The 22,042-nt window shown below is 37.9% G+C and overlaps 1 protein-coding gene across 1 annotated transcript in view; it reads right to left on the bottom strand.

Moving 5' to 3' along the window:
* Positions 1 to 3,122: 3,122 nt before the first annotated feature.
* ARMC1 (armadillo repeat containing 1) overlaps positions 3,123 to 22,042 on the bottom strand; it is a 34,801-nt gene continuing 15,881 nt past the window's right edge. The window contains exons 4-7 of the mRNA XM_024742658.1: positions 18,098 to 18,287; positions 6,265 to 6,381; positions 6,104 to 6,178; positions 3,123 to 5,312 (exon numbers count right to left, since the gene is read on the bottom strand). Coding sequence (XP_024598426.1) covers positions 5,121 to 5,312; positions 6,104 to 6,178; positions 6,265 to 6,381; positions 18,098 to 18,287 — 574 coding nt within the window. The 3' untranslated portion in view covers positions 3,123 to 5,120. The remainder of the gene's footprint in view (positions 5,313 to 6,103; positions 6,179 to 6,264; positions 6,382 to 18,097; positions 18,288 to 22,042) is intronic.

A 22,042-nucleotide genomic window follows, 5' to 3' on the forward strand; every position in this document is an offset into this window, starting at 1 on the left:
CCATCATTGTTAATTTACCATCATAACTCATTCGTAAACACTCCCCAGATGTTCGGCACACACAGTATTACACTCCATAGTGTGTCAAACACTAAGAAATCCTAAGAAATACTCCCTCCCCTTACAGATCTTGATCTCAATAAGAAGTAATATACTTATGGAAAGTAACGGACCATAAATGACAGGTCCCAAACCTAAGTAAGTACCATAGCAGTTAAGAGAAAGAATGAATCATGGGGTGAAAAATGACCACAGGGGTGTAATGGATTTGAATAAAAAGCAGTGGGAAATACTCTGTACAGTGTGCAAGTTGCAAATATTTTTATTAAAGAAATGGGCATATCTCTTTAACGTGTTAAAGAACTTCTGTAAGTCCAGTAAGAAAAACGAAATCCTCCTCCCCCTACCAATAAATGAAAAAGGACAGAGACAACTCACAGAAAAAAATAAACAGCTCTTAAATACATAAAAAGCTCACTCTCAATCATAAGAGATCCATTTTTTTAGACCACAAAGGGCTAAATATGAGATAACACAGTTGGAGAGAATGAAGGAAAGCAGGAAACCTCATAACCTGCTGGTGAGAGAGGAAACTGGAATAATTTCTGAGGAAGCAGGAACTATCTAAATTAAAAGCCCTCACAGCCTTTGACGTAGCAATTCTACATCTAGGAATCCATTCTACAGATATACTTAAGTAGCAACATTTGTAGAAGCAAAGGATTATAATCAAAACACTGGTTAAATAAACAGTGGAACATTAGAATGTTAACAATGTGAAGCTGTGAAAGAAGGAAGCTACTTTATACAGGGATCTAGAGTAATTTCTAAGATACACTTTAAGTGAAAAAAGTAGGGTGCAGGGCGTTATCTTACTTGTGTGGGACAAAAACATGAAAAAGTTGGTAAATTTATAGACTATCCTTGATGGGCACACAAACTTAGTAGCAATGGCTGTCCCTGGTGAGGGGAACCAGGTGACTAAGGTTCAAAGGAAGAGTCACCCATCACTGGATGCCTATCTTGAACATGTTAAAAAATTCAAAGTGTAACTTCCTACCAATCGAAACAAAATAAATCAAAACATTCAGTTATCGATATTGTCCATTTGTAGGATGGACAGATGACTTGCATCTTCTTTATGCATTTCTATAATTTGCATAAGAAAATGTTTTAAAGGAGATGAGAGTGTAAAGGAGGAAATTCTAGATAAGAAAGAATATGAGCAAATCTAGAGGGCAGGCTGAATACAGAATATTTAGGTTATAATACACAGGCAAGCCTAAATAAAGCAGACTTTTTAAGAGTTTTACAAACTTTATTGCACTGATTAAAATTCTAGGTCTCCATTTCATATTTCTAAAAAAGACTGTTTTTGAAACGAGATATACAACTGTGCCTCACATATAGAAAGGCTGTGGTAATGCTGCAGAACGTATGAAAGATCAGGTTGGGGGGCTAAGCTCTCACGGCATTTTTGGTGCTGGACAAAGCAGTGCAAACTAATCCACAGGCCTTTGTTGACATTAAAGCAGAAAAACGACAAAGGTACTGTTAAGATTAATTTGACACATCAGAATGTGGCTACTCTACAAGTACAAGTAGCCAATTTCTGGCCACAGGCATGTTTCTTGTGGCTCAGGTAGTGTTTTAAGGGTCTGGAAAAGCAACCAAGTCCAGAAGCTCTGATTGTTAAAAGCCCACAATCCACGTGAGGAAGACGTGGTTTCCCTCTTTAGACAGGCTGGGTGCTCTCTGTGTGTTTTCCTACGTTGTGGCCTAAACAGACTCACTTCTTTCACGTACCTACCTCTTCTGGCCTCCAGACAGAGTTCTGGATTGCTAACAGACACCCGGGTGAAGTCACTGAACTGGAACGCTGGTGTTGGGAGACGGGAGGGCTCAGCAGGGGACCCAGGACGTAGGCTGCCCGTGAGAGGCGGAGGCCGGGAACTAGGCCAGGCCACGCAGTCTAGTCCTGGCTTCACCACTTATTAGTTCTGCGACCTGGGACTAATGAGTTACTTGTGTCTCATTTTCCCCCATCTATAAAATGGAGACGTAACAGTACCTGCCTCACAGTTGTTAAGGATTAAATGAACAAATATTTGTAAAGCACTTAGCACAATGCCTGGCACAGAATTAGTTTTTGTGAAATTTATTGCATGACCTCAGTTCTAAGAGAAATAAAAATTCACAGACTTTACACTTGACAGGTACAGCAAAGGAGAGGGGAACTCTCAAAGATGACAGTAAATGGAGATTTAGAAGGTATCTGCACAGAGGTAAATGAAGACAAGAGATGAGTTCTTCAAGGGTCAACATTTAGACAAAAAGCAAATAGCTGAGGACTTAGCCTCAAAGAAAAAATCCCTCTGACTGGATACAGAAAGATAAGTCACATAAAGTGTGACTAGAAAGGCACAGTGTCTTGCTTGAGAATCAAAGACAAGAAGAGAATCATTTCAAACTTCCAGTAACAATAATTCCATCTTATACTTGTACCAGTACTATATATATGTAATATTCTAAAATAATTCTATAAGAATCAGGATATTATAAGTTAATTTTAACTTCATTCAATGGAGCATTATACCCCTTTCTCCTGCTTTTTGAAAAAATAAAAACCAAATGACAAAATAAATGGGGGAATTTGCCTAGCATTAATCAGCCAGAAATAAACATACCAGAAAAGAAAAAAAATACAGCCTGACATTTTTGCTATTTGCCCAACGAGTTAAATAGTACCCTCCATTTATTTTTTACTGATTAAAAAAAAAAATTCTTTGTTCATTCTCTTAAAAAAATATTTGAGCATTAAATACTAGCCAGGTACTACTACAGACCTTCTCAGTTCTCAAAGAGCTAAGTAGGGCACAGACACTGGTAAATATAATTTTAATCTAATGCAATAAACACTACAATGCATATATGTACAGGGGCACTGATCCAAACCCAGGAAGAAGCAGGTGTGGTGCTGGGAAGGAGATGAATGGAAGATGCCCGGGAATTAGTCGGATAACACGCTTGCAGGGAGTGAGAAGGTGCCAGGCAGTGTGGATACAAACAGGCTTTAGCGAAATCAGTAATGCTTATACCACAAAAATGCAATATCCATTCAATTTTAATTATGTTACCTTTTATTATTTTACAATATATTTCAAAAAATGCTGTTACAGTTGCCTTAACTGCTCTATATATATAAGACCTGGAATCAAAGAACACTGAGAATTAGAACACACAAACATCAAGCTGTAATACCTACTTGTGCTGAACAATTACTATCAAAAGGATGTCGTTTTCTAAATAAGCAGATGTGTGGCAATGCAAAATAAAATACAAACCTGTTAGAACAGTAAACTTTGTTTCAATGGCTATAGAAAGGAGGTGGTTTTGTTTTGTTTTGTTTTTTTCAACACATCCGGCCTGGCAGCAAGTTGTACTATGCATTTAAAGCAATACATGCCCTGAAAGCTTATATTTTCAGTTGTGCGCATCACCTGAGTCAGAGCCCAGGTGAAAAAATATTACTCTCCATACCCTCAACACCCCTCCCTCTATAAGGTCACAATGTTCTTGAACTCAAGATTCTGGTTGGCGAACTATTTTACAATAATTCTTCTCCAGTGACACTGGATGCTTTTAGTTTTCTCTAAAAGAGAAGCAATGAAAACGCAAGGAAACCCTCCAGGGTCCAATTTTCACTTCACATTCTCCAAGGAGTTAAATAGCAGCTCTACATGTTGACGAAAAAAGTTTTCGATTTCCTCCTATTAGTTTTAAATCATATTAGCATTAAACTTTATCTGGAGTTAGTTGGATTTCCAAAAGAAAATTTTTTGTTGCCAAACATTTCAGAAATTTAATAAAGCATTACATATATGTGATTAGCTCTTAAATCTATACCAAAAATATATATGTATATATATTTATATTTATTTATCTTACCTTTGCTGAAGTCCTGTTTTTTTCTGGCAGAAAGTTTAAGTGGACAGACAAATGCTGGCTTGCTTTCTTTATAAGCAATAATTTGAGTCTTTTTTCTTTTCATTCAATATGACTGCATGTTCATAATAAATTCACAAAAAGCAATACAAGGAAACACCTACTGAATAGGCATCTGCCAAGTGATTCATGTTTTAAGGTTAGACTCTACCAAATAGCACTACGGCATTATAGGCATTCCATTTTTGTTTTCTTTTTTCAAGTTTGTCAGTTCTTTACTACTTTTTTTTTTCTTCTTCTCAGCAGGGGATAGTGTGTAATCACAAAGTAAGGCCTAGAGACCATTTACAGTCACTCCCAATATTAGGGTGGACATAATTCTCAAGAGCTGATATAAACCAAACTGAACAGCAGTCAACTAGAACCACATTTGGTCACATTCAAATGGTCTCCAATAACACTTTGCTGATACACGTTTCCTTCTCGACTGATTTTGTGTTAATCTTTTAAAAATTATAACAACTAAGACTGCCAAGTTTTTGTAGAGTTGTATTTTTAGGGGTCTGTTACATTGCAATGAATATGTTTTAATTCACAAAATGTCACTAGTGACGTCCTTTCTATAAACATGGTTGGCAAAATAAAAAAGGCACAAAAGGGGAATTATGAGAAATGCTTTCAAAGCAAGTATCTTTTCATGAGAAAGAAAGAGTACCAAAGCAAGTATCTTCCATGAGAAAAGGCAAAGTGTTCAGTAATTCATGCACAACTTGAGCTAAAAAAAAAAACAACAAAAAACTTCTCTTCAGATAGGTCCTGAGGCTTGAGAAAACAAGTTTTCCTAATCACGTGCTTTGTGTAAAATAAAATGTAAAGCTGCACAAATACATGTTTGGTTTAACAGTGGACCCATGTTTTTTAAAAAGTGAGGCAATTTAAACAAAGGAAAACAAAACCAAAACACCTTCATAAACAAAGCAATTCCACCTGTAGCCTGTCCTTTTTACCACTTAGTGGGGTAAAATGTCCAGTAAAATGTAAAATGCAGCATTCTTAATCATGTAATCTAGAAACTTTTCATGATAACTTATTGCAAATTGCACTTGACAGTTCACCACAACAATGGAAAACTGGCCCCTTGTTCGTTTACACAGTCCTTGAGCCCCAAACTGAAGTCACCAGTAAAATGATCTGGATAAAAAGTTTGCAGCTGTGCTCAGCCAGCTAGCTCCACCCTCTGGGTGTGAGCCCACCCGGGACACTGCTTTGTCCTGCTCCTTTGTGGGACTCTCGTCCTCAGGCAGGTAGTCGGGCAGCTCTGTGTTCTGTTCTACTTCCACAGGCGTGTCTTGGAACGGGACCAGCATCTGATGCAGAGAGCACGTTAAGAGTTGTTACAAAGTCAACCTAATTGATATAGGTACATGTCAAACGTTAAAAGTCAACTTTATTTCTCATTCTCATCACCATATTTATTCTCAGAGGTTATATTCCTTTAAAAAGTATCCTCTTCTATGAAGGTAGGCCCAATTGTTGAGCACTGTGTAAGCACAGAAGGAAGAAGTAGACGTGAAAATTCTGATGCTTTTCTCCTGAGGCTCCAGGAATAAATGTTCAACCTCTATTTAAAGACGACAAAAACAAGCAACCGGCTGCTATGGGGCCCTGAAGGGCCAATGAACATCCTTTCTGTGGAAACTCAAATGAGCTAAAGCCATACAGATTCCTCTTCCCTATCAGATTCCTCTTCCCTATCACAAAGCCAGTGGAAAGAGTAGCAAGATGCAGAGATTATCACTATATATACCTGCCCAACGATGGGACTGGATCTTTATTTTTAGACTGGCAAAACCAATTAAGGGTTAGAAAGTATTTAAAAACCAATGCAAGGAAACCACATATCCTTTATTTCCAAATAAAATCAGCAAGACATCTCCACTGACATCAAGAACAGAGTCTGAGAGATTCTGAAATCCACCAAAGATCTCTCTGTATTTCTAAAAGTGTTAACTGTTAACCAAGAAACATTAGGATAATCTGACTCAGCCACATCGCTATATACTCAGCAGCTATTAGTCTAGAAATACTAGCAATCTGCTGGCCACAAGGGACAATCAAGAGGGAGTCAAGCATAAAGCAAACTAAATCGAGCTTTTACCTCTTCTCCACTTTCGCTTTTCACGACTTGCTGAGCCTTCATAACCTTGGTTGATGCTATCGCTGATGCCAAAGCCTAGGCCAGGATAGAAAGACAACAGTTTTGAACACGGATGTGTTTACCCGTAACCTCAAGCGTATTTAGCCATTTAAAATACCAACCTCTGCTTTCAGATCCGAACGGATTCGCACCACACATCTTTGAACAGCCATTTGAAAAGTAAAGCTAATAACGCCTTTGATTTTTAACAAAGCTTCTTCACACAGGTTTCTCCGAGACTGAAAAAGTAAAAGCAAATTGCTATTAAAACTAGCAAAATAATAAGGGAATAAATCAAATCAAACAACACTGAACTAGTCTTTATATTTGGGGGGAAGGAGGGAACACAGGGCAAGGGAAAGCTAATGTCCCTATTTCAATTCTACAATCACATATTTGAGGGCACAGAAAGGGTGGTGCTTAGTCAAGTTTATGAAAATTTATAAGATCCAACAAAATAGTAATTCCTGCTAGATTTTTTCAAGCTTCATTACTAATATTTAATTTTAATCATTTTAATCAGAAATAAATTTGCCAATGTTAATTTAAATCTTAAACCAAACAGAATGGAAGAATAATACAGAAAACATGCTGAAAAGCAGAGTTTCCTCAAGCTCAAGGGTGGGCAAACTACGGTCCAACAGCTGTTTTTGTAAATAAAGTTTTATTGGAAACACCCACACCTATCTGTTTACATACTGTCCAAGTCTAGTTTCACCCTCTAGCAGAGTTAGTAGTCATAACAGAGACCATATGCCTGCAAAACCTGAAGTGTTTACTATCCAGCCCTGTAAAGAAAGGGTTTACTGACCCCTGCTCTAGCTTAAAAACCTCCAGGGATAGATTCTAACAGACTGAAGTTAGAATTAGTGAGCATTCAGTGTAGGAGTCACTATTTTTTAAATCACTTCGTATTTATATCACGGCATCCATCATTCATGGCATTCTCGGTGGTTACCACTGTATTCTCAAGGGTTATCAATATCCACTTTTTGGTTCTCATTTTCCTCTTGACAACACAACATAACATACTCCCTTCAATGCTTCTTTGACTTCTTAATAAGACACCACCCTGGTGTTCTGCTTACACCACTGAGTATTTCATCTGTCTCATTTTATCTCCAAGGTCCAGTGCTGAAACTAAGTGATTTTCTTTCTACTTCATCCCTCAGTAGATTATTCAGATCACTTCAACCATCACTACCATGTAGAAGCACAGAAGTCTACTTCCAATATGATTTTATTTTCATTTGTCTACAAACACATCCACGTGGATAACAAGTGGTCATCTTAAACACAAGATCCAAAGAGAAAATGAATTAAAAAGTAACTACAGTTCTCCCCATCCCTCCCTCCTCCTCCAACCCATACATCGAATCAACATCTCTAAATTATCCTGTTTCTGTATTGAGACCAGACTCCGATTCAGTACCTCTGAGGGGACAGGAATCAGCAAATGACACCAAGTCTCTCGGTCATAGCCTAGGAAGCACTGCCTTCAATTACCTGATTCATTCTTTTCTACTGAATAAAATCAGTCTTCAAACTTATTCCCACATCCTTCAAAACAACTCACATCATTGTTTATCTCCTACTTAAACTATTTTTCCACTTCTGCGTTTCAACACTATTCAGGCAAGGGTCTCGCATACAGTGGTGCATGGCAGCGCACGGGGCTCATGTACTGCACTGTCCCTTCTGCAAAGCGCCTTTGGTGGATTAGTGCCCAAAAGGTCCATGTTTATCTCTCCCACATATTCAACACCAGGTAAACTTAACAGTGAACGAAAGTTTACATAGCATATACAACATGAAAGTTAGGATACTACTAGTCTAATCTGTTTCCTTATTTTAAATGTGAGGAAACCAAAAAATATAAACGTTAAGCAACTTTCCTGGTTTATCACAAGAGTCTGACATTAAATTCCAACTATGTGTGACAGTGAAAAACCACACTCATGATGCCAACTCATCTTTATTTTAACACAAATTAACACATCTGCAACAGGTAAAGGGGGGTGTCCAACTCCAAGATGTAAACATGAGATCTTCAACAGAGCAAATAGGATCAAGAATTAGCTACGAAGGATGAGTAACTTCTTGATAGGGATAGAAGGTCAAGATCAGGTTTTAAGAATCATAAGCTGATCAAATTAAGAATTGGGCAAGGAGGTAGATGGGTCAAAGTTAACTGCCTGGCAATTAGATGGTAGCATGATTTGCAGCTGAGGAAATAAAGCAAAGGGAAAAATGTGACAATCCAAAATCAGGAATATCTTTCTAAAAGCCTTGATACGTACACTAAAATAATGTACACTGCTTTCATTACTAGTGAGAGTAGACACGTTTCCCTGCGTAGCTGTCCAAAGCAGCAGTTAAGAGCGGGGTTCTGCAGCTAGACCCACGCTGCCTAGATTCAAATCCCATGTCCTTCACTTACCACTTCTACTACACCAGGAAGCTATTGAAATTTGGTGTGCTTCTGTCTCCTCATCTGTAAACTGGGACTATAAGTAGACCTTATACTTTTAAGAAAAATAAATGAGTTAACACACCAGAAAGGTACCTGCAAGTACTGCAATAAATGTTAGCTGATACTATTTACTGGAAATTACATCTCTTCCAGGAATTTCCCATTTTCCTGTTGGATTTTCTTTTGTTGATTTTTTTGATATATATTTTTAATTTTTATTCTTTTTAATTGGAGTATAGCTGCTTTACAATGTTGTATTAGTTTCTGCTGTACAATGAAGTGAATCAGCTCTATGTATACATATATCCCCCCCCTCTTGGACCTCCCTCCCACCCTCTCCCCCCATCCCACCCATCTAGGTGATCACAGAGCACCGAGCTGAGCTCCCTGTACTATGCAGCAGGTTCCCACTAGCTACCTATTTTACACACGGTAATAAGGCCACTAACCTGATGTCAATTATTCATTACAAATATTTTCCTACTTGTTTTTATGTTTTAAGAATACATTTAACAAAGCAAAAACTTTACTGTTAAACTAGAGCTCTTTCCTAAAGCAATTTCTTCCACATCCTTTTATTACTCTTAGGTATCTCCTTAGTTGTCTATGTGTGAAGGCTTGACATTCATGGCTCCCTTTCTTGGGAACATGCACTCTTCCACAGATATCCACTGGGTCACTCCTAAGTTTTGGCTAAATGTCAGTTTCTCCAAGAGGATTTTTAAACCATCCTATTTAAAACTATAATCCACCATCCCACCCCTTAGCGATCCCTAGCTACCTTCCCTTAATTTCTGTCCATGGAACTTACCACTTCTACTATACTATAAAACTTGGCTTGTTGACGGTCTCCTCCAACTATGAGATTAGCTTAATGAAGTCAAACATAGGATTCATGAGAACTTTTGCTTATTTTGGTCACCGCTGTATCCCTGGTGCCTAAAATAGTGCCTGGCACATACTAGGTGTCAGGTTATGCTGCCAAAACATTACAGTACAGTTTCACAGTTAACCTTTTTTTTTTTTTTTTGGATTTTAGCAATTACATTTTTAAGATATAGTGGCCTATATATATATTTTTTAATATATTTATTTATTTATTTACTTTTGGCTGCACTGGGTCTTCGTTGCTGCACACGGGCTTTCTCTAGTTGCGGGGGCTACTCTTCATTGCAGTGCACGGGCTTCTCATTGCGGTGGCTTCTCTTCTTGCAGAGCACGGGCTCTAGGCGTGTTGGCTTCAGTAGTTGTGGTGAGTGGGCTCTAGAGTGCAGGCTCAGTAGTTGTGGCACACGGACTTAGCTGCTCCGCGGCATGTGGGATCTTCCCAGACCAGGGCTTGAACCCGTGTCCCCTGCATTGGCAGGTGGATTCTTAACCACTGCACAACGAGGGAAGCCCCCTATGTGGCCTATATTTTTGTGTGTGTGAGCTTTGTTGGGTGTTATTATTTTGTTTCTGCTAGCTTTAAAAAGGAACTGTACTGTCTTCATTAACATTAAACAAATGGTACTGGTGACAATTTATACATCTTAATATCTTTCATTCAATTAATTTACATTTACCAGAACCTGCTTTCTAGAAACTTTTTGGGATCTTGTGGCCCCAGTTTTGAGAAGATAGTTGTTAACTTATTTGGCAATGTCATGGATGATATGCATATGAAAAGTTTTCCCCAATCCCTGTTTACTGAATCCTAAATCCTGAGGGCTAGGTGCCCCAATACCACAACTAGAAAAAGCTGTGGATAATCCAATGTAACCTACCTGGCACAGCTAAAGAGATAAGTGGTAATCCAACAGTTGCCACCCCTCAATATGTGAAGGTATATAACTTATCACTGCTCAAGATAACTTCAGGGAGACCTGCAATTCCAGTCAAGATGGAGTAACAGGGACCAGATTTACCCTCAAGGCTTAAACAACTAAAAACACAGACAAAATAAAATGAATAAAACAATGATTTCCAGGTGTTGGAAAGCAGACACCCCCGAGAGAAGGAAAGCAAATGAAGTTAGGCTCACCAGCACAGCAGCGGATTGCCTGGAAAATTTTTAGGCTGCAACTCACAAAGCAGGAAGCCAAGCAGAACCAGCAGTCTCCCCAAGTTGAGCACACAGTTGAAAATTCAGGGAGGTCAAGGCAACTATAATTCATAGCACAGAGCATGAGAGGACACAGTTGCACAAAGGGGGCCCCGCAGAGAGAAGACACACACCAGAGATCGGCAATGGGTTCCCCTCTGGTTTTCAGCTGAGTGATGAAGGGTGCACGAATGTGAGGAAACAACCAGGCTGGAAAGGAATAGAAGCAACCATCCTGCGTACTCACACAGGGCTGGGAATACTTCCTGTCCCCATCAGCCAGAGCAGAGAAAACTGATATACACAGGGCACAGACAGAGAACCCAGAAGAGTATGGCCTCAGTAGTGTAGTAAAATTATCTCTAGGTTAAACGGTGCTGTAGTCTGCCTACCAGAGCTTAAAGGCAAGACTCAAAAACATCTAATGTTTGCAAGTAACTTAACTGATCCAGAACAAAATTCAAGAATATTTAAAGGCTTTGCATACAAATACATGCTGTATCCCAATATGTAAAATTTGTAATATGTGGCATCCAATCAAAAATTATGAGGTGTGCAAAGAAGCAAGAAAATACAACCTATAACTAGAAAAATCAACCTACAGAAACACACTCAAAAATAACACATATGACTGAATTAGTTGACAAAGACATTAAACAGTTATTCTAACCATATTCTGTATGTTCAAGTAGACAGAGTATAAACTGTTAAGGAGATATAACAAAGGCTCAAATCAAACTTCTAGAGATAAATAAAATAATGCCTATGGTGAAAAAATTAACAGCAAAGTAAATACCGGAAGAAGAAAAATTTAGCAAATATACCAACAGAAACCAACCAATATGAAAGAGAAAAAAAGAATGAAAATGAAATTAACAGAGTATCAGTGAGCAATGGGACAACTTCACATGGTTGAATATGTCACAGGAATCCCTGAAAGACAGAAAAAGTACTTGAAAAAATAATGGAAAAAATTGCCCAAATTTGCTGCAAACTATAAACCCAGAGATCCAAGAAGCTGAATAAACATGAAGAAAATGATACCAAGGCACATCATAAACAAACTGATCAAAAGCAATAATAAAAGAGAAACTATTAAAACAGGCAGAGGGAAAAAGTAAGATACATTACACATAGATGAACAAAAAAGAGAATGACAGAATTCTGAATAGAAACAATACAAGGGAGAAGACAGTGGGACAATATTCATAAAGTATGGTAAGAAAATGAACTGTCATCTAGAGTTCTATACACATAAAAATATCTTTCAAAAGAAAAATACAATAAGGACTTTTCCAGATACACAAAACTCAAAGAGCTAGAGACTTCAATATCCATCTGACTTTTTTAAAAATTAATTAATTAATTTATTTTTTGGCTGCATGGGGTCTTCATTGCTGTGCGCGGGCTTTCTCTAGTTGTGGTGAGCAGGGTCTGCTCTTAGTTGCAGTGCACGGGCTTCTCATTGTGGTGGCTTCTCTTGTTGCGAAGCACAGGCTCTAGGCGCATAGGCTTCAGTAGTTGTGGCACGCAGGCTCAGTAGTTGTGGCTCGCGGGCTCTAGAGCACAGGCTCAGTAGTTGTGGCACACGAGATTAGTTGCTCTGCAACATGTGGGATCTTCCCGGACCAGGGGTTGAACCCGTGTCCCCTGCATTGGCAGGAGGATTCTTAACCACTGCGCCACCAGGGAAGTCCATCTGATTTTCAAAAATGGATAGAACAGCTGGACAGAAGATCAACAAGGAAGAAGACAACTTAACACTGTAAACCAACCAAACCTAACAGACACTTGTAGAAGACTCCAACCAAAGGTATATACATTCTCAAGTGCACGTGGAACATTCGCCAGGATAGACCTTTAGGCCACAAGACAAGCCCCAACAAGTGTAAAAGAATTGAAATCATGCATATGAAATGAGATCAGAAATCGGTTAACAGAAGGAAATTTGGGAAATTTAGGAATATATGGAAATTAAACAACAAACTCCTAAACAACCAATGGGTCAAACAAGAAATCACCAAAAAAATTAGAAAATACTTTCTGATGAATGAAATGAAAAACTACATACCAAATCTGATAGTATGCAGACAGTAGTGCTCAGAGGGGAATTTATAGCTATAATAACTACATTAAAGTAGAAGAAAATCTCAAGCCAATTACCTAATATTCCATTTAAGAAACAAGAAAAAAGGGCTTCCCTGATGGCGCAGTGGTTAAGAATCTGCCTGCCAATGCAGGGGACACGGGTTCGAGCCCTGGTCCGGGAAGATCCCACATGCCACGGAGCAACTGAGCCCGTGCGCCACAACTACTGAGCCTGCGCTCTAGAGCCTGCGATCCACAACTACTCAGCCCACGAGCCCACGTGCCTAGAGGCCATGCTCTGCAACAAGAGAAGCCACCGCAATGAGAAGCCTGCTTGCTGCAACTAGAGAAAGCCCACGCACAGCAACAAAGACCCAACACAGCCGAAAAAAAATTAAAAAGAAACAAGAAAAAGAAGAGCAAACTAAACCCAAAGCAAATGGAAGGAAGGAAATAATAAAGATTAGAGCAGGGGAAAAAAAGAAATAGAGAATGGGGGAGGGGTGGATAGAAAAATCGATGAAACCACAAGTTGGTTCTTTGGAAAGAGCAACAAAATTGATAAAGCTTTAGCTGGACTGACGAAGAAAAGAGAGGAAGAAGACTCAAATTACTAAGAGCAAGAATAAAAGAGGATATATTATGACCAATCTTACCAAAAGAAAAGGATTATAAGCGAATACTATGAACAACTGTATGCCAACACATCAGACAACCTCTACGAAATGATATATGCCTCAGAAGACAGAACCACAGGGCTTCCTGTGGCGCAGCGGCTGAGGGTCCGCCTGCCGATGCCCTGGTCCGGGAAGATCCCACACGCCGCGGAGCGGCTGGGCCCGTGAGCCATGGCCGCTCAGCCTGCACGTCCAGAGCCTGTGCTCCGCAACGGGAGAGGCCACAGCAGTGAGAGGCCCGTGTACCAAAAAAAAAAAAAAAAAGAGACAAAACCATAAAGTGACTCAAGAAAATATGAATAAACCTATACAACAAGTAAAGCAACTGAATTAATAATCAGAACATTTCCCACAAAGAAAAGCCCAGGACCAAATGGCTTCACTGGTGAATTCTACTAAATGTTTAAAGAAGAGTAACACCTATCCTTCACAAACTCATCCAGACACTTCCCAAATCCTCTTATGAAGCCAGGATTACCCTGATACCAAAACCAGAAAAAGACAACACAAGGGAAAAAAAGACTACAAACCAATACCCTGTATGAATACAGATGCAAAATGCCTCAATAATATACCAGCATACTGTGCCAGAAGCACATTAAAAAGGTTATGCACCACGACCAATCGGGATTTACCCTAGGAATGAAGGGCTGGTTCAACATAGGAAAATCAACTGATGCAATACATGATATTAAGAGAACTAATTCATCTCAAAAATAAAGACAAATAATAAGCAATTTTTTTAAAAAATGGACAAAGAATGAACAGACATTTCTCCAAAAGAGAAAATCTGTGATAAATTAAAGACATACACAATAAACCCTAAGTCAACCACTAAAAATGACCAATAAGCATGTGAAAAGATACCATGATTGTAATTAGGTAAATGCAAATCAAAATCACAATAAGATACCACTTCACACCCACTAGAATAGCTATTTTTGTAAGAAATGGAAAATAAGAAATGTTGGCAGGGATGTGGAGAAACTTGACCCCTCACACCTTGCTGATGGGAATGTAAAATGCAGTGGCCACTGTGGAAAACAGTCTTGCAGTTGCTCAAAAAGCTAAACGTATCATCCAGCAATTCTACCCTTAAGAATATACCCAAGAGAACTGAGGACATATATCCACACAAAAACCTGTACATAAATGTTCATAGCAGAATTATTCATAATAGCCAAAAGGTGGAAATAAGCCAAATGTCCATCCTCAGCAGACCTGTACTACTTACTATAAGAAATGTTAAAAAAAAAAAAAAAAAAGAAATGTTAATGGAGTCCTTCAGGCAGAAGGAAAATATCAGACGAAAACCTGTATTTACACAAAGGAATAAAGACCCCCAGAAATTGTAAATACGTGGGTAGACAGAAAATACTCTTATTTTTTAATGTCTTTAAATACTTGTAAATGGTTAAGATGGATGGTAATTCTATGCTAAGTGTAATTTACCACAAAAAATTTTTTTAATAAAAAAAGAGAATATTTAATGTTATAACAAAGTAATTTGGGGTTTATAACATGAAGAAGTAAAACATAACAAGAACACAAAGGCAGAGATAAGGCAGATGAAAGTATAGTGTTATAAGTGTCTCATGGTGATTAGTGTTAATTGAAGCTAGACTGATAAGTTAAAGATAAGCTGTGACAAAGTGAGAGAGTGGCATGGACACCAAACGTAAAATAGACAGCTAGTGGGAAGCAGCCACATAGCACAGGGAGATCAGCTCGGTGCTTTGTGACCACCTAGAGGGGTAGGATAGTGAGGGTGGGAGGGAGGGAGACCCAAGAGGGAGGGGATATGGGGACATATGTATATGTATAGCTGATTCACTTTGTTATACATCAGAAACTAACACACCACTGTGGAGCAAATATACTCCAATAAAGATGTTAAAATAAATAAATAAATATGATTTAAGACATGTTAAAAAAAAAGTTAAAGATACAGAAAATAAATCCTAAATAAAATTCAAAAATAAAAAAAAGATACACAAAATAAACCCTAAATCAACAAACATAAAAGAAAGGAAGGAAGGAAAGAGAATTAAGGCAAATAAGCTAACAAAGGAGATAAAATGCAATCATAAAAAACTTTCAATTACTCCAAAAGGCAGAAAAAGAGGAAAAGAGAACACATGGGACAAATAGAAAGCAATTAGCAAGATGGTTGTTTTAAATCCAGTCATATTAATAATCATATTAAAGGCAAATGATCCCAGCACTCCTGTTAAAAGGTAGAAATTTTTCGATTGGATTAAAAAAGCAAGGCCCAACTATATGGTGCCTCTAAGAAATCCAAGTAAAATACAGACACAAATACAAGATACACACTATAATCAAAAGAACGCTTGAGCAGCTAATATTAAAAGCAGACAAGGGACTTCCTTGGCAGTCCACTGGTTAAGACCTTGCCTTCCAATACAGGGGGTGTGGGTTCGATCCCTGGTCAGGGAGCTAAGATCCCACGTGCCTTGTGGCCAAAAAACCAAAACAGAAGCAATATTGTAACAAATTCAATAAAGACTTAAAAAATGGTCCATATAAAAAATATATTAAAAAAAAGCAGAAAAGGTAGAATGAGTTGAGAAAAAACTACACTGTACAACTACTACTGTATAATACTTTAAAATACAGTACAATTGGTGTTACATTTTCCTTAAACGTTTGGTAGAATTCACCAATGAAAATATCAAGGCCAGAAACTGTCTTTATGGAAAGGTTTTTAACTACGAATCCAATTTCTTTGATAGACATAGAGCTATTCATTCAGGTTATCCATTTCTTTTTGAGTGAGCTTTGGCAATCCATCTTTCAAGAAATTTTCCTGTTTCATCTACATTATCAAATTTATTGGCATAAAGTTATTCAAAATATTCACTTATTTTCCTTTCAGTGTCCACATTAAAAGATCTATAGCAATGCTGTCTCATTTCTGATACTGATACTTTGTGACCCTCTTTTATTCTTGATCAATTTGGCTAGAGGTTTATCAATTTAATTGATCATGTCAAAGATCAGCTTTTGATTTCATTGATTTTTCTCCGTTTTCCATTCCACTGATTTGTTTTTTTTGTTTCTTCTCTTCTGCTTACTTTGGATTGAATTTGCTTTTCTTTTTCTAGTTTCTTAAGGTAGAAGCTTAAGTCAGAGACCTTTCCCTTTTTGTATATAAATATTCAGTCATTTGGTGCTAATGAATTCCCCCCTAAACTCTGCTTTAGCTGCTTCCCACAAATTCTAATACTACATCTTTGTAAAAATATTTATTTATTTTTGGCTGCATTGGGTCTTTGTTGCTGCGTGCAGACTTTCTCTAGTTGCAGAGAGTGGGGGCTACTCTTTGTTGAGGTGAATGCTTCCCATTGTGGTGGCTTCTCTTTGTTGCAGAGCAAGGGCTCTAGGCACGCGGGCTTCAGTAGTTGTGGCACATGGGCTCAGCAGTTGTGGCTCGCGGGCTCTAGAGCACAGGCTCAGTAGTTGTGGCGCATGGGCTTAGTTGCTCCACGACATGTGGGATCTTCCTGGATGAGGGCTCGAACCCACGTCCCCTGCCCTGGCAGGTGGATTCTCAACCACTGCGCCACCAGGGAAGCCCCACATTTTCATTTTATTCAGTTCAAAATACTTCCTAATTTCTCCTTTGATTTCCTTATTGACCCATGGATTACTTTAGAAATGGGTTAATTTCCAAAATTCTTAGGGGGTTTTCCAGGTATCTTTCTGTGATTGATTTCTAACTTGCTTTTCATTGTGCTCAGAGAACACACTTTGCTTGGTTCTAATTCTTTTAAATCAGGACTTGTTTTATGGGACACAATATGGTCTATCTTGGTAAATGTTTCATGTGCACATGAAAAGAATGAATATTACCTTGCTGCTGAGTGGGGCTTTCTATAAATATCAGTTAGGTTAAGTTGATTATTAGTGTTGCGTCTTCTATATCCCTGTTGATTTTATATATACTTGTTCTATTAATTGAGACAATGGTAATCAAATCTCCAGCTCTAGTTGTGAATTTATTTCTCCTTGCATTTCCATCAGTTTTTGCTTCATATACTTTGAAGTTCTATTACTAGGGCATAAATATTTGCAATGGTTATGTCCTTTGAATAACTGACCCGTTAAGCACAAAATGCCCCTCTTTATCAGAATAAAATGCTAATATCGGGACTTACTCTTTTCTTTTTAATTTATTTATTTTTAATTTTTGGCTGTGTTGGGTCTTCGTTGCTGCATGTGGGCTTTCTCTAGTTGTGGCGAGCGGGGGCTACTCTTCGATGCAGTCTGCGGGCTTCTCATTGTTGTGGCTTCTTTTGGTGCGGAGCACAGGCTCTAGGCATGTGGGCTTCAGTAGTTGTGGCACACGGGCTTAGTAGTTGTGGCTCGCGGGCTCTAGAGAGCAGGCTCAGTAGTTGTGGCGCACGGGCTTACTTGCTCCACGGCATGTGGGATCTTCCTGGACCAGGGCTTGAACCCGTGTCCCCTGCACTGGCAGGCAGATTCTTAACCACTGTGCCACCAGGGAAGCCAGGGACTTATTCTTAAAGACTGTTAGCAGGTGACACTGAGATAACCAGTTAACATGATTTGCCTCTTGCATGTTATGAACCATGTGTTTATAAAAGTCTTACCGTATCATCAAGACCATCTATATGCAAAACCACTGTTTTGGCACGTTTGTTTGTGGTTCCCAGAAAAAACTGAGCTTTCCTTCGACGTGAATTCATTTCATTGAAACTATCACCATCTGCCATATTGGAAGACTGAAGAATTTCATAGATTTCAGAGGCCAGCAGTTTTGTTTCTCCTGGAGTTGTAGTCCTTGAAAAGAAACATATAAATTAACAAAGTAGTCTTACCACTTCTACAGATTCTGTAATTTTATTCCTCAACTTGGCAAAACCTTGTTTTCTTCATTCTGATCTATACTTTATTTCTAGAGTCACATAGGCTAAATCTACTTAGATAAACAAAACAGTTATAGACCACAGACTGGCAAAAATGGTTATAGGAAATAAATACTCCCACCATCACTATTTTTAACTTCCTTTATTTCATAGTTCAAAGTGTCATCATTTTCATACAGTTATAAATTCCTTTCTGGAAGATTTTCAATTTCTATCTACTTAAAACCAAAAATTTTTAAAAGAATAACATAGTCAAATCAACATGATGGTCCCACTGTTGTTCTAAGTATGTTCTTCTGGTATACCTCATAGGACTAATTTTATTGCTGCCCTTCCTACGAAACAGTTAAGGGAATACCTCTATAGACACAAATCTCCCTTAAAGCTAAGTAAAATTTTGTCTTAGGCAGAATGAAATTTGCAAAAGCATATAAGCAAAAATGAAGTAAAAACGATTACAAAAAAATGGTTCTGGGGCTTCCCTGGTGGCGCAGTGGTTGGGAGTCTGCCTGCCGATGCAGGGGACACGGGTTCATGCCCCGGTCCAGGAGGATCCCACGTGCCGCAAAGCGGCTGGGCCCGTGGGCCATGGCCGCTGAGCCTGCACATCCAGAGCCTGTGCTCCGCAACGGGAGAGGCCACAGCAGTGAGAGGTCCGCGTACCGCAAAAAAAAAAAATAAATAAATAAATAAATAAATATATATATGGTTCTGAAGAACCTAGGGGCAGGACAGGAATAAAGACACAGACCTAGAGAATGGACTTGAGGACATGGGGAGGGGGAAGGGTAAGCTGAGACGAAGTGAGAGAGTGGCATTGACATATATACACTACCAAACGTAAAATAGCTAGCTAGTGGGAAGCAGCCGCATAGTAGCTCGGTGCTTTGTGACCACCTAGAGGGATGGGATAGGGAGGGTGGGAGGGAGACGCAAGAGGGAGGGGATATGGGGATATATGTATACGTATAGCTGACTCACTTTGTTCTACAGCAGAAACTAACACAACACTGTAAAGCAATTATACTCCAATAAAGATGTTAAAAAAAACAACGAAGTTACTTCTTGATCTCGGCACTATATGAGGTATCACAAATATCTACGTATGTTGCTGTTCAACAAATTAATGATAAATAATTATTGCCTTATTTTTTAAAAATGCCTTTAAAACCAAAAAGAAAAAGCCAAGAGCATCTACAGATTTGGAAGCAGGTATCTTAGTCTTTAAAAAAAAAACCAACAAAAATTACTATTCAAATACTGTGATTCAAAACATTCAAGTACAAAAAGTCTAGAGTTATATGGTACAGTTGGCCATAAGCCTAAGAAAGACTATATAATTAAACAAGTACTAGTTGCCCTAAGCTTCTTAGTCTAGTGAAAATTGAAAGAACTGATTAATGCCCTGGATTTAGTTCAGTCTTTAAAATATGACACCCAAGAAAAGACTATCTTGAAAAGCTCTTTCATCTAAATAATTGGAATTCTGCTCTCAGTAATTTACTATTCCATAATGAAGTATATTGATTCCTCACCACTTTTTCTAAATAGTTATCTATATTGAAAATGTTCAAAATGTTATTCATAAAACACAACTGAAAGGTGAACTCTGATCTTCATTATATATCAAAAATAATTTTCATTTTGAATGTATTTCCTCACTAGTCATAAACACCAATTCACTCTAATCCTATATAGATGCTATTAATAACATTTTATACCGCCTATAAAAGCCAGTTAAGACTTCCATATACTTCATGAAAGCAGTGAATATACTATTTTAATGTTAAAGACTTGCTATCATCTTTTGAAGATCTTCACAACTTTTCCTTTAGGAGTTGGTTTTGCTTTTTTTTTTCTGTGTTGTTCACTAAAAAAAGTGTTCTTATAACATTTATGCAACTCAGAAAATCATCCTTCATCTTTCAATGCAAAACCAATCCTAACTTTAAAAGGGTTCTAAGAAGGCAGTCAGCAACTCTGCTTAGGTAACAATGAAGTCCAAAGGCAGGAAAACTATGATCCTTGAGCAAAAGTCCGTCATTTACATATCATCTCTGGCTGCTTTAACCCACAAGGGCAGAGCTGAGCGCCGCAACAGAGACTGTGAGCCCAACAAAGCCTAAAATAGTTACTACCTGGCTTTTTATTTTACAGAAAAAAAGTTGCCACCCTCTGTTCTAAAAACTTTACAAAAAACAACATAAAAATCAAGGCAAAATGGAGCAGCATTTTCAAGAATCACAAGAAAACAAAAGATGAACCATGGGTGCAGTCCAGTTTTCCTTCAAGTATCAAGGTTACAGAAAAGGAATTTTAAACATGAAGGAACTCAAGGAATATTAGAGTCTTACTTGAGCAATCTACTAGAGAATTAAGCTTCAACCAACAAAGAGATGACTAGGAAAACTAGCAAAAGGACTGATGATGAGCATTTTACACATTTAACTGTAGATCTAAATTTAAAACTAAAGTGGAAAAGAGAATAGAATATATAAATGTTCAGATAAAGTAGAAATAATGCAACTTAAAAAAGAAAGGAAAAGGGAGAAGAAAAGGGAAAAGTAGAAAAAGTCTGACTATGGGAGTGAAAAGATTACCATTAAAACCAACAAGCAAGATGGTGAAAGTTTAAATAAGAAAACAGAAAACTTAGAACATTTCTTTAAAGTATAAGTACAAAGGTAACCACTATAACAATAAGACAAATCAGAAGAAATTTTCAAGATAAAAGAAGAAAACAGCAGGCACAGAAACACAACTATTATAATATACATGGTAATTACAACAAAAATGGGTTAAGATGAAATATATCAGTAACAGCAATAAATATAAATGGACCTAGCTCACTAATTTAGAAGATTTTTTATTTTATTTTTATTGGAGTATAGTTGATTTACAATGTTGTGTTAGTTTCAGGTGTACAGCAGAGTGATTCAGTTATACGTATACATATAGTCATTCTTTTTCAGATTCTTTTCCCATATAGGTTATTGAGTAGATAAGAGTTCCCTGTGCTATACAGTAGGTCCTGGTTGGTTATCTATTTTATATATAGTAGTGTGTGTATGTTAATCCCAAGCTCCTACTTTATTGCCCCCACTAAAAGATTTTCATTTTGACTCACAAAACAAGACACAACTAAAAGTGATTCAGAAATAAAGGAATGAGCAAGTGTAGATAAGGCAAATAGAAACAATGAGAACAGGAATTGTGTACTGATATCACACAAAGTAGAATTCCAGCCCCAAATCCAAGCATTAAACATGAAAAAGGACACATTTTTTTCTCTTAAAATACATACTTCACAATGACTATATATAAGTGATGAAGACATATATACCAAACAACAACATGTATGGAGAAAGAATAAAGCAAATGTTAAAATAGTAAAACAAAGGACTTCCCGGGTGGTCCAGCGGTTAAGACTCTGTGCTCCCAGTGCAGGGGGCCTGGGTTTGATCCCTGGTCAGGGAACTAGATCCCACATGCTGCAACTAAAAGCCCGCATGCCTCAACTAAAAGACCCCCGCATGCCACGACAAAGATCTCATGCTGCAACTAAGACCCAGGGCAGCCAAAATAAATAAATATTTAAAAAAACAAAAACACAGTAAAACAAATGGTAAAATGTTAAAATTTGGGGACTACTGGTATACTTATCTAGGC

This window comes from Neophocaena asiaeorientalis, unplaced genomic scaffold, assembly GCF_003031525.2.
Source record: "Neophocaena asiaeorientalis asiaeorientalis breed wild unplaced genomic scaffold, Neophocaena_asiaeorientalis_V1.1 scaffold226, whole genome shotgun sequence".
NCBI lineage: Eukaryota > Metazoa > Chordata > Mammalia > Artiodactyla > Phocoenidae > Neophocaena > Neophocaena asiaeorientalis.